The sequence below is a fragment of the Brassica napus genome, chromosome C6, assembly GCF_020379485.1.
Source record: "Brassica napus cultivar Da-Ae chromosome C6, Da-Ae, whole genome shotgun sequence".
NCBI classification, from domain to species: Eukaryota; Viridiplantae; Streptophyta; class Magnoliopsida; order Brassicales; family Brassicaceae; genus Brassica; species Brassica napus.
This window is the reverse complement of record NC_063449.1, coordinates 42,092,473-42,105,961: the sequence shown is the minus strand read 5'-3', so window position 1 is coordinate 42,105,961 and position 13,489 is coordinate 42,092,473. Positions and strand designations below refer to the sequence as shown.

The following is a 13,489-nucleotide window of genomic DNA, read 5'->3' as shown; positions in this document are numbered from 1 at the left end:
TTTCGACGATATATTTTCCGTCGGTTTTTTTTTATTTATTATTTTTTGATAAATTGTATTTTATAAAATTTTATTTTGCTTTAAAATAAAAATCTAAAAAAACGAATTTATATAAAATTTTATAGAAAAAAGTTTTGCATAATTTAAAACAACATTTAAAAGTTTTAAAAAAAAGAAAAAGAAACTAAGAAAATTCAGCAGGAAACAAACGCTTCATCTTCTCCAATATCTCTTCGTTTGTCTTCTTCTGACCTGCTAATTCAGCAAGAATTGTGGCGTTCTGCGTCTCCAGTGCCACAATCCGTTCATCCTTGTTATGCAGCTGCTGTATAATCATAGGATCAGGAAGAACAAACGGAGCTTATGAAGAGGAAAGACAAGAAGAAGCACGCCGAGCCAAACCATCTAATGATCTAGGATGCTCTGGTCCAGTGACAAGAATGAAGAGAAACAAAAACTCTCGTCGCATGCACAAATTCGGCGGTAAGTTGTACGGTGTTAGAATCATTGGCCATAGAGAATATTGTCTTCCATGCTTTCCAAATGGGCTGAATCCATCAGTACATAATCCAAGATAAACATTTCTTCTCTCTTGGGCAAATTCTGGATATGTTGATTGGAAATATTTCCAAGCTTTTGCATCTGAAGGATGTCTAATCTGACCATCTGTGGAGTGCTCTGCATGCTATCTCATTGGTTGAGCTGTGCGTTCGGACTGATACAACCTCTTTAATCTTTCCGTCAAAGGAAAATACCACATCTTTTTGAATGGCACCGGGACTCTTCCCCTCGTATCCTGATAACGAGGTTTCCCACAAAATTTGCATTTATCTCTGTTCTCATCCTCTCTCCAGTATATCATGCAGTTGTCGATACAAACGTCTATCACCTGATACGGTAAACAAAGACCTGCTACAAGTTTCTGAACCTCGTAGTATGAACCCGGTGCAAGATTATCCTCTGGTAGAACACCTTTAACAAAATTAGCAATCGCATCCACGCATTCTTCAGCCAAATTATAATATGTCTTAATACCCATCAATCTAGTTGCAGATGATAAGGGTGAATGACCATCTCTACAACCTTTATACATAGGCTGTTTTCCTGCATCCAATATGTCAAAAAATCTCCTCGATTCTGCATTGGGTTCTTCCCCTCTATAATGATCATTTACTATCTGCTCAGTACCTACACCATAATCTACATCCGGTTCTTCTAACCTATCAACAGGCTGAGGTTCGCTAGTACTACCATATTCATAACCATTTTCCTCATGAAGATACCAAACCTTATAATTCCGTGTAAACCCTCTTATATATAAATGAGTCCAAACATCACATTCCTTTATAATCCGATTATTATTGCACGAAGAGCAGGGACATCTTAACATACCGGTATTTGCTTCCGATTGTTGTTGAACAAGCCTCATGAATTCTCCAATGCCTTCTGCGTATTCTTCCGTAAGCAAGTTAGTGTTTGGATCCAAATGAGTTTTATCCATCCACGAACGATAATAATTTCCAGAAGACATGATTTTTTTTTTGGAATTGTAGTAAAGAGAATGAGGAGAGAATGAATTGTGAATGAGGGAAATGAGGGAGAGCACGTATATGTAAAGCATGTTACCGACAGAACCGACGGAATTCCGATGGAAAAGCATCAAACCGTCGGAAACTGTCAACGGTAATAATATTTCTTCGGAATTTCGTCGGAAATAAAACGGTTAAAAATTTTCCGTCAGAATTTTGTCGGTATTTTCCGACGAAATTCCGACGACAATATAAAATACAAAACTTTAAAAACACTCGTGTAACGGTTATATACTTTCGTCGGAATTTCGTAGGAATTGTCCGACGAAAGTCTGACGAAAGTAAAAAAAATAGAAAACATATATAAATGTCGCGTAACGGATATATTCTTTCCTCGGAAAGTGGTGGAAATTTCGTCGAAAGTTACCGATAAAGTAATGTTCATCGGTATTTCGTCAGAAATTACCGACGAAATATCGACGAATGCGAAGATAAACAGTTCGTCGGTATTATGTCAGAAATGCGTCATAAATTTCCGACGAATTTTGTCGCCGTCGGAATTTCCGTCAGAATGTTCCGTGTTTTCTTGTAGTGAATTATGATTGTTACAGTCACTAATATTGTTTGTTTGATCTTTGTCGCATTGGAGTTTTGCTTGAACCGTTGTGTTTTCCTCCAGATTCAGTGTCGCCATTCGTCATATTATTAACGAGTTTCAAATGTGTGATGTTTGCAGTGGTGGAACAAACTATTGTCATTTTGATCTCATTAGCTATCTGGTGGTATGCGGTGTTGAAGTGGTGGTCACTTCTCAGTCCTGATGTGGTTGGGTAAAGTATTGTAATTTTGTTCTTTTAGTCGTTATTTTGGATGTTAGATTTGGTGTTTTCAGTTGGTAAGTTTTGGTTTTTTTTTTGAACTTGGTATCAATCCGGATATCGGTTCGGTTTGGGTTCAATTTTTTCGGTTTTTCGGTATTTCGGTTAGTAAAATATAACTACCATTCTAAATCCATATTTATTTCGGTTCGGTTCAGTTTATATACCGTTGGTTTTTGGTTTATTCGGTTTTATACCAAAAAACATAATTCTTTATTTTGGGATCATATTATATGAATTTTAAAGTCTTGTTGTCAACACATTCATTTATTAAAAAATATTATAAGTTTAAATAAAAGAACAAAAATAAAAAATGTTTCTATCATCTAATAAAATAATCAAATCTATAATTAAAATCAAAGCTCAAAATTTTGATAATAAAAATAAAAAATAAAAAATAAAACAGAAGCACGAAGCACACAAAATAAGTTAATATATTCTTTCATATTTAGCGTTCATCAAAGTCATGTTTCTTCTATTAAACACGAAACTCTATTCGTTTATAGATAAAAAAAAATTGTGAAGAATTTTCACTAATTGTTATCATCGAATTTATAATCTTTGTTTCAATTTAGTCAATGCTAAATTAAAGCAAAAAAGATCAAAAGAAGACTAAGAAAATAAGAAGCATGTTTGCGATGAATTGTTATTTAATTATAGTTCAAGTGTTTTACAAATCAGGACTATTTTATTACTGTAAAAAATATGGTAATAGTTATTAGCAAAAAAATTAACTTATGATTTTCATACGTTGTTATAAAATATATACATATTTACATGTTTCTATTTTTTTATCGGTTTTATTTGGTTTATTCGGTTTTATTGGTTATATACCGAACCATATCCAAATCCTACGGTTTTTTTAAAATCATATCCATTCTGTTTGTATGGTATATACCAAATCCAAACCATATTATCTATTTCGGTTTAGTTCGGTTCGGTACGGTTCGGTTTTGCCATATTGAACAGCCTTACTTGGTAAGTTTTGGTTTTATAGGCTTTTGTGGGTTTAATTTTGTTATTTTTTAGTTATAGTTTTTGATTTAGCTTTTGTCTAAGGGTTTCAGTTTTTGTAAAAAAATTTGGACAAAAATTTATATATTTTTTTAATGTATAATATTCAATTAATTTTGACTGTTTATCTGAATTTCACCAAAGCTACATCTTCTAACACAAAGCTGGTAAAGCAAACAAAGAGAGAAAGACATGACAAGTATTAAAAGCATATATGTTATTGTTGTTGTATATGAAAGTTTTTGTTAACTTTTTAAAGACTCTAAACAAAACTGTTTTACTATCGTTAATGTGTCATAAAAAAACATATCCTCGCAGTTTTGTTTCTTTCTTTTGACATTTATGTCTATCAGGAGAGTGATTCATAAGAGTCAGTCACTCATTGTTGCAACAACTAAATGTTATTAAATCACAACATCTATGTTTCAGGCTTCTATAAACCGTGCATCTTTGTAGATTAAAAAAAACATATCCTCACTAAAATACCAATATCATCTATATGTGGGATTTTCCCTGTAATGTAATAAGCAATTCATTCAAAATCAATAAGGTAATATGTTAAGAAATAAAATATTTCTATACCCAATTTCAAAGATAAATAAGTAATGGTATCCACTTAATATATATATATATATATATATATATATATATATATATATATATATATATTCCTATACCTGAAATAAGTAATGGTATCCACTTAAATATATATATATATATATATATATATATATATATTATATTCCTATACCTGATATATAATGGTTAGATCTCCGCACTATCATCTTATAGAAACATAACAAACAAAATGGTGTTAAACAAACCCTTCCAGGATTGGTATATATAGTAGAATAACATTAGAGATAACTGAAGTTATATATTTTTAAACGGGAAATTCCATGGAGATATGAAGATTTTATGTGTTCTCAATGATAAGTTATGGAATCTTCTTTTCTTTTCCTTTTAAATGACGAAAAGGTCACAGTGTTATATTGAAGTGCAAAGGGACATGCTACTATTTGCCTTTCTTACTTATCCGTATATCCAACAGCCACCATACATATATCCTGAAGCTTTTTTCCTTCTCGTTTCGTGGAATTTAACACATGGACCGTCAAATTGTAGATTCTTATCAAAGCGTGCAATAGTTTTATATTGAAAAATTGCCGCAAACACCAAATTCATAGTACTATTTTTCATGTTTATATTAACTTTTATACTTTCACTTTTAATGAATGGTTATATCTTTGGGGTTAATTAATTTAGACTTAAAGTTTAGAGTTAAGAGATGGGATATAGTTTTTGAAATATTAAATTTATAATTCTAATAAATATATAAATAAATACTTAAAAAAATAAAAAAAATTTAAAAATAGTTTCAAACATAATTTTCAATTTTCAATTTTCAAAAAGAAAATTCAAAAAAAAAAATTTAGAAAATTTCGAATTTGAAAAGTATAATTCGAAAACATAAAAAAAAATTATTTTTATTTTTATTTTTTATTTATTTAAATAATGATTTATTGTATATATATATATATAACAAGGGTATAAAAGTGTTTTGCCACTTAATGAATAATGTATTTTTGAAAATGTTCATTTAAGAGTGGTAAAGATGAAAAGTGGTACCATGAAAGTGGTAAACATAAAATTTTCCCTTTTATATTCTCTCTATTTCTTAAAAATATCATTTTACCATTTTTTCTTGTTTCAAAAAGTGTCATTTTCCATTTATAATACAATTTTTTATATAAATTTTTTTCTTTTATTTTTAACTAACCAATATATAGATGTTTATCTTAGACACTTTTATTAAAATAAGTTTACACTAAATAAAGGTATACTAGTAGTATATTTATCATTTTTAAAAATCTGCATGAAATATGACAAAACTACATTTTCTGCGAAACAGATGGAATATTACGGAAGATGAATTTGGTCCATGTTTTGAACCTAATAAGTTAATTAGAATAACCCTTGTGAAACAAGTTGATGGGGATATCTTCATTTGTAACTCACACACACATGCGTTATGACTGCCTTTCTAGATTTCTCAATTATTGTTTTCTTCTACTTTTGGAGATGCCATATACATTTGAATGATGCACATGATGTGACGATATCGACCTTAGTGATGTGCCGAAAGGAAGGGAAAATGAGCTTTCATATTACATGATGTATTATTATATGACAGAAGTCTTTTAAAATAATTCCAAAGAAGCTAGACAAAATATTTTTTATTATTTCAAAGTTAGAGACAACTTTGACAGAAAGTAAACAACCGATTAATTGGATCAACTCCACCTGAAACTCATACGTGATCTTAAATCAACCAACGTAAGCAGACACTGTTAAATCAACAGTGAAACTATTTATGTTTCATACATGGTGCTCCAAGTATCTTAAGCAATAAATTATGGTACAACTAAATTAGGTTTAAGTGATTATTACAAAAGTACCAGATTAAACGATCCATAAATACAAAGTACATAGTGTATCAGCTATAAACCCTACCATGCATGAGCGCTCCCTTGATTTTGCAAATATAAACTAACATCAGTTACCAAAAAAAAAACTAACATAAATCCTAACCTTTTCATTTCCATTTCCAAAACAAAACTAGCTTCGAGATGCTTCCGTGGGAATTGGTGGAAGAGATACTTTATTGGAAAGCTCTTTTCGAAGACAAGATAACAACTAGTATTTAGCTAGTGCCACTCATTTACAATTCATATTATTTTCAAAATAATTATTTGATTGGTAATCGTCAATGATGTCCATCGATAGAAATTCCCGGTTATTGCCATGGTTATTGCGTCAGTTACCCTCGAGGTTTTCAGGCTAGATCGGTTTTCGTATTTACATCAAAGGACAAAAGAGAATGAGAATGGAGAGACTTTGGAGTGGATCAAGTTCATGAATGTGTCAGTTCTTTACTCGTTTGATTTAATAGACATGTCTCTCCATTCTTGTTGTCTGAGTCTCGTATCTTGTTGTCTCGATGGTCATGGACATGTTTACATCTACATTACAAAGGTGGACAAGTCTAAAAGCTCAACATATAGAGGCCCTGTTCGTTTGTACATCTGAAAGATGCATCCAGATGGTCCATCTGGGTGTCTTATCTAGATGATTCATCTGGATGTTGTTCGTTTCTTCATTTCGTCTATGCATCCAGATAAATCATCTGAATGCAACTATATTCGTTTGCTTTTTATTTTTTAACTTCATCTGCATCCATGTGGACTTGTTAATAAAATGACTAAAATATTTTTTTTTACGTTTCGGCGGAAAAATAGCATTTTTTACGGATTTGGCGAAAATATTTTTTCGGGTTTTGAGGAAAAATGTGTGTTTTGACGAAAAATGCATTTTTGTGGTTTTGTCGAAAAATATGTTTTTGCGGGTTTGGCGGAAAATACTTTTTGTAGCTTTGGCGGGAAAAGTGTTTTTTTTTGCGGTTTTGGCAGAAAATGTGTGTTTTGACGAAAAATGCGTTTTTGCGGGTTAGACGAAAAATGCGTTTTTGCGGTTTTGACGGAAAAATGCATTTTCCGGTTATGGTGGGAAACAGTTTTTTTTTGCGGTTTGGCGGGAAAATGCGTTTTTGCGGTTTTGGCGGGAAAATGCGTTTTTCCGGTATTGACGGAAAAATGCGTTTTTCCGGTTTTGGCGGGAAAATGCGTTTTTGTGGTTCTGGCGGAAAATGCGTTTTTGCGGTTCTGGCGGGAAAATGTGTTTTCTGATTTTGGCGGAAAATGCGTTTTTTGCGGTTTTGGCTGGAAAATGCATTTTTGCGGTTTTGGCGGGAAAATACATTTTTTCGGTTTTGGCGGGAAAATGCGTTTTTGCGTTTTTGGCGAGAAAATGCGTTTTTACGGTTTTGGCGGAAAAGTGCGTTTTTACGTTTTTGGCCGAAAAATGTGGTTTTACTGGTTTGACCAAAAAAATATGTTTTTATGGAAATGATCGTTTTTACGTTTTTTGCGGAAAATGAATTTTTGCGGTTTTGTCGGAAAAATTTGTTTTTCAGTTTTGACGAGAAAATGCATTGTTTGGTTATGATCGAAAAATATATATGCAAAAAAAATAGAATTTTTGGTTTGAAAATAATATTTTGATTTTTATAAATTATTTGTCATTTATCATTTTGGACTGAACTAGATGCATTTGCATCCAGATGCACCATCAAGACTCACCTTCATTTGGATGAGAATTTGATATGAGTTTTTAAAAATTCAGTTAGGTGATCCATTTAGATGTAGCATTATAAAGCACAAAACGAACATCGATTTGCATCTTCACCCGGATGATCCATCCGGGTGAGCAAACGAACAGGGCCAGAATCATCATCATCATTCTCATCGTACCTGTAACCTGTTTTCCTAGCATAATCCAAGTTCCATCGTATCAAAGGGAAGGAAAAGAAATACAAGTTTAATTTGATAATATAATTAGGGGCTTCGAAAAGCTAAATGGACTCAGAAATACAATCTGTTTATTTTACATGAAGATTGAATACATAGATGACTCACCTGAATCGTTGGAATACCGCTTGATAATTCATTAAACCTGTCGGTGTCAAAATACCACCTAGAGTCCCCCCAAACACTTCAGTGTTCATTAGATTGAATTACTAAACATCTACGTAATGAACAATGAAGCGTTTCAGGGAACTCAAGGGGACATTTGACGCTTCATATTATCTGTTTCGGTAATGCTTCTTCTCTTACTCAATGACATTAGTCACAACACAAAATGCATATTTATATATATTTCTACAAGTATGTTCTTCCCCTTTTTGCAATGGAATTTCTTATAGAGGGACCGCAGGCAGACTGACCGTAGATGATAATATTCTCTCCATTATATATAAAAACATGCGTAAAATTTGAAGATGAACCAAGTCGTATATTGGGAAATAAGTGAGGTTAGAGAATATAACATCTCAATCAGTATACAGAAGCACATTCTTCATAGGATCTTTCGTGTGGTAGATCTTATTCTACTCTCTTTTTATGTGTTGGTCTTGGGAATATTTCAATGGAAATACAAAAACCAATGTAAACATCGCAATTTTTATGTTTTGTATCACAAAATAACATGCACCATTAATTTATACGAATACTAAAATAAGGTTGACTATTGTGCAAATGTCATTTCTCAAATTCTGAAGTTGCCATCTACCAAAATGGTTTTTCCAAAATCAGTCTCGATAAGAAAAAGGAAGAAAGACATTTGATTTTTAACAAAAATCTTCAATTTTTATAATCATGACCAATAATTTGATTTTGGACTCTGTTTGATAATACTAAATGTTTTCCATATTATTTCACTGACCTATTAATCAGTATTTAATACGATTTACAGAACAAATGGAAGGTTAAATTACATTAAACCAATCAGTAGTAATTTCATCCAAAGGATTGTACCAGTAACCGTTTTACAATTTAAAAAACTCGTACCAGGCAAAAAGTTCAAGTTTTCAACTATAGGTTGTTGGGCCCACTCGAAAGCAGGACCCTCCAAAAATAGGCGTATGCCACTTAAAGCGTGGAGAGCACACGGTATTCTTTAGTAAAAGGCGAAAGAATAGTTCGCTTTGTGCTCACCACATGGCTGCGTGATTTTCGTTTGGAGAGTGAGACCTGTATTTGTAATGTAACTTCTACTGCAACTTAGTCCCTGTTATCCGATGTGGGATTGTCAAGCGTAGGAACAAAAAGACGCAACTGGATTTAAAACTATTATTGGGCACGGATGGGCCTGCAAATACCTTGGGCTTTTAATAGATTTTTCTTTGTCCCAACTTACAACTCTTCTTTTCAATAGAAATCCAAGTCAAACGTTTTTTTTTTCCTTCTACCTAACAAATTCAGTGACATGTTTTCACTTTTCAGTCAGATAGTCTGCATAAAATATCAACGGATGGCAATAGCCAATAAGTTAAAAAAAAACATCTACAAATTTACAGACAACAAAGACATTTATACAGAAGAAAAAGATCAGAAATAGACTGTAAGGTTGAATTCCAACATAATGTCAAGTTGGTAAAAAAAGTCCGCTCTAATATTAGTCTTCTTATGTCTTGATAATGTATCCTAAAACTGGAGAGTAGTACATATTGGCACAACAGAAGCAAAGCATTCATGTGTACATTTGCATGTATATGAGTGTACATGTACGTTTATTGGCATCTACGCGTGTATAGTGTGATCCTTCTTATCTTGTAAAAAGCTGATGAAAGGTAAAAAGATTATATGAACTTTTCTTGAAATATTTGATTCCTTCACCTAAACCCCTTAACCTGAATTCACGTCTAAGTTCACAATGCCTCCAACTCTATATATATAAACGTCAATCCCTCCAAACTTTTCAAACCATAATACTCTTGTAAACCAAACTTACCTGCCACCAAAATATATATAGAGAAGAAAAGAAACATTATTTGGTCAGATGTTTCCTAGAGTTCCTCTGAGCACTTCATTGGAGATACCGTTTATTTTCTATCAAAATGTATTCCACTGAAGTGTTTGGGGGAACTCCTGGACTCATTTGGTACTTTCAGTTCAATAGACTAGTTTGGTTGGAAATATACTATTTGCTCAATTTTTTTTTGTAAGGTGGCTGTAGAGCACAATAAATCTTCTTATGTATCCTCATAGGGCACTGTTTACGCTTTTCTTTTTTAGTCCTTAACTCCTTATAAGTTATTTTCTAGTACCAATTGAGCGGTAAGGGCTCTAGGCTTACCTATATTAGTTTACACAGATCACATAATGAATACTTATAATCTTACATGTCTAAGTTCCTCACTATCCATAGAATATCAAACAAGTCTTATTTTCAAACCTGGAGAGCAATTTCAATAAGACTACATCTAGTCCCCGTCACTCTTAATTTCTAGAGCACATTTTTGCTTTGATGATGTGAATACTAATGATAAGAAGCTTTAAGAAAGTAGGGACAGAACTTAACTGATATAAAGATTACAAATCATTAATCATATGCGCTTATGAATCTCTTTATGTCCTCTTATAAAACAGAAAATTCATTTGATACTTTGCATTCCCACCCTTAAGCATATATCTGCTATGTATTGTAAACTCATATATTTCATAAATGTTACATCGGTCACACAAATTTTAATATCAACCAGAAAACCTACGTTTTCATTTACATTCCCATATATATATATATATATATATATATGTACCTCTATACATTTCCAACCAGAAAACCTATGATCCTAGAGAAGCTAAAAAACTGTTCAACACACTTTGCAAAAATATATATTACAGAATCAAAAGGGTCGCTAAATCTCCTTCTTTCTCACCTTAAACGTAGAGATCTCACGCGATTCTCCGACACAGATGAAGGAGACATGATTGCGTTTGGAGTAGAGCCCGTCTTTGTCAAAGTCTCAAGCTGTTGTAAAGTAGACAAGACATCAGACATCTCCGGTCTCAGCTTAGCTTCTGTGTTAAGACACCGCAATGCAACGTTGGCTGCTGCACAAGCCCCTTTGTGAGGGTATCGCCCTCCAAGCTTTGTGTCCATTATTCTAAACACTTTTCTCCTGTCCACCAAATAAGGTATTGCCCAATCCACCAGATTCTGTTCCACTCCTACTTTCGATTTATCTACCGTGGGACGTCCCGAGAGTAGTTCGAGCAGCACCACTCCAAAGCTATAGACATCGCTCTTGGCAGTTAAACGGCCCGTTGCTATGTATTCAGGTGCAGCATAGCCTTGTGTTCCCATCACTTGAGTTGTCACATGGGTTCTATCTCCTGTTGGTCCTGCTTTTGCTAATCCGAAATCAGATAGCTTTGCATTGAACTCCTGCATTCACAAATTAATTTCATTAATTGGAGAAACACTTCCTATAAATTTAATCAATTATATCTAGGCAATTGTGAAATATTCTTTGTAAGTGTTTAAAATATTCAGTTTATGTTAGTAGGTGGTGTACCGAATCAAGTAGAATATTAGAGGCCTTGAAGTCACGGTATATGACTTTAGCTTCGTGGAGGAAAGCAAGTCCTCTAGCTGCACTTATTGCAACTTTCATCCTAGTCTTCCACGGAATCGGATCTGCGCCTCCTACACAAACAAGCAAGAAACATCAAGAAAACTAATAAATCATATTTTAGATTTTCATTATAATTAACTTGAATGTAACTAGATCAGCTCCATCTAAATATAGCTACCTACTTCTAAACAGATGATTCTCAAGGCTTCCTTTGGGCATGTACTCGTAAACCAAAAGCCGCTTCTCTCCTTCCAAGCAAAATCCAATGAGCTTCACAAGATTCATGTGATGAAGCCTCCCTAGATAATGAACCTCAGTCTGAAACTCACCAACATTTTTCTTATTATTATTTAATTTGTGCTAGACATTCCATAAATTAAGTAAGAGTGATCTAAAGGAAACATATTAAGGATTATGAACTTACCAACCACTCTTTGTGTCCTTGAAACCCTTCTGATTTAAGTTTCTTGACTGCAACAACCATACCTGACCCTGGTTTCGAAGGCGACAAAGACTGCTCACCAATCCAACCTTTATAGACATAACCAAAACCGCCTTCACCGATAAGATTGTTGGGTTTGAAGTTTCTAGTGGCGGTTTTGAGCTCGTTGAATGTAAAGGCCTTTAGTGTTGGAGAAGGTAAGAGCTCTCCTTCACGTCTTGGTGTATGAACTGACCATGAACTAGTGAAGCTTCTGTTGCTGTAAGAGGGTATTATGAGGCTTGAGAGTCGAGATGGCTGACTCGGTTTAGGAGAAATTTTCGATGACCCTGTTGTCAACGTTTAACACCAACATCAAAAAAATCAGTTACATGAAATTTTAGTTGGGAACTACATGAAAATTCTGATAGAAGCTATAATCGATGAGTAACGGTAAATAAACAGAGTATTCAATTTCTTATAACAAGAACATGGTATTTGTTTCATTTCATTTTAAACTAACCATCTCGATGATTGAATTAAAGAAACCTATGATAAAATACACATCATAGTTTCATTTCATTAATAAGAAGTGGGTTTTGTTTCATACCTCCAAAAGAGCTTTCTCTGTTATCTACTCTTGCAGGAGAATCCAAGCAATTTCCCATTAGAGAGATCGAGGTTTCTTGTCCGATTAAGCAATAAGAGTTAAATCTTTATGGAGCGAAGGAGAACAAGGAAAAAACAGAGAAAATTACAAGAAGCAACAGAGGATATTAAATTAAAAGAAAATATAAAGACAAGGAAAGGATTTGTATGATGAAAAATCTTTGTCTGTCGCTGTCGTCGTTGGTCAAAACCAAAGACGTGTACACCACCCATCACTAGTTTGGTCTGCTGCACTTTCTAATTTCGCCTTTTCCTTCTCACGAGTAATTCACACTATTTCACAATGACCCATGCGCACGAATTCAGGGAACTAATTAGAGTATACAAACAGAAAAGAGTGTGAAAGGATAGGTTTACAACGAAAAGAGTCGTTGAAATTTGAAGTGGGTCGAAGTCTATTAACCATCTTCAAAAAGTCGAATAATTCCTTTTCCTCCAACCCAAAGATTCCAATTCTTTTACCCTAAACTTGCAACGTCATGCTCATGCATCTTTCGAGTACAAACTTCTTTTTTGTCGATGAGTTTTCTTCTTTCTTGCAGCCAGACCTTTCTTTTTTTTTTTCCTTGAAAAATACTAAAATGAAAAATATCGCTTACTTATGATACTGGGCTTTCAAAAGCCAAACCCAATAGTGTCTTACATATAATTTTGTCTGAACAACGTAGTACATAAAAGTCACAAAGTGTTCTGTTTCTGTAATAACGTTTTTGTTTGTTTATTTAGATTTTACCTTTATAGATTGAACCCACATTTTTTCATATTTAGAGATTTTATTAATGCTAAAACACAATTGTTTTATAAAAATAAAAATAAATAATGCTAAAACACAAATGATGAGCACAAATGAAAGAACGCCAGTTTGGCAAATCATATTTATATCACTATTTTATGAACGCAACTTCAACAAACAAATCAATGATATATAATACATGTTTGAGTA

The 13,489-nt window shown here is 33.1% G+C and overlaps 1 protein-coding gene and 1 non-coding gene across 2 annotated transcripts; both read right to left on the bottom strand.

Moving 5' to 3' along the window:
* Positions 1–8,920: 8,920 nt before the first annotated feature.
* On the bottom strand, positions 8,921–12,936 carry LOC106403065 (probable serine/threonine-protein kinase PBL18). Its single transcript, XM_013843912.3, has 5 exons — positions 12,488–12,936; positions 11,881–12,227; positions 11,639–11,774; positions 11,397–11,527; positions 8,921–11,266 (listed from the first exon to the last, which is right to left on the bottom strand). Exons 1-5 carry the CDS (start codon positions 12,543–12,545, stop codon positions 10,754–10,756), a joined length of 1,185 nt encoding a protein of 394 aa, XP_013699366.2. The 5' UTR covers positions 12,546–12,936; the 3' UTR covers positions 8,921–10,753.
* Positions 8,923–9,042, bottom strand: LOC125589497. Its single transcript, XR_007325682.1, has one exon. It is a non-coding gene; the product is annotated as a U5 spliceosomal RNA (small nuclear RNA).
* Positions 12,937–13,489: the final 553 nt, after the last annotated feature.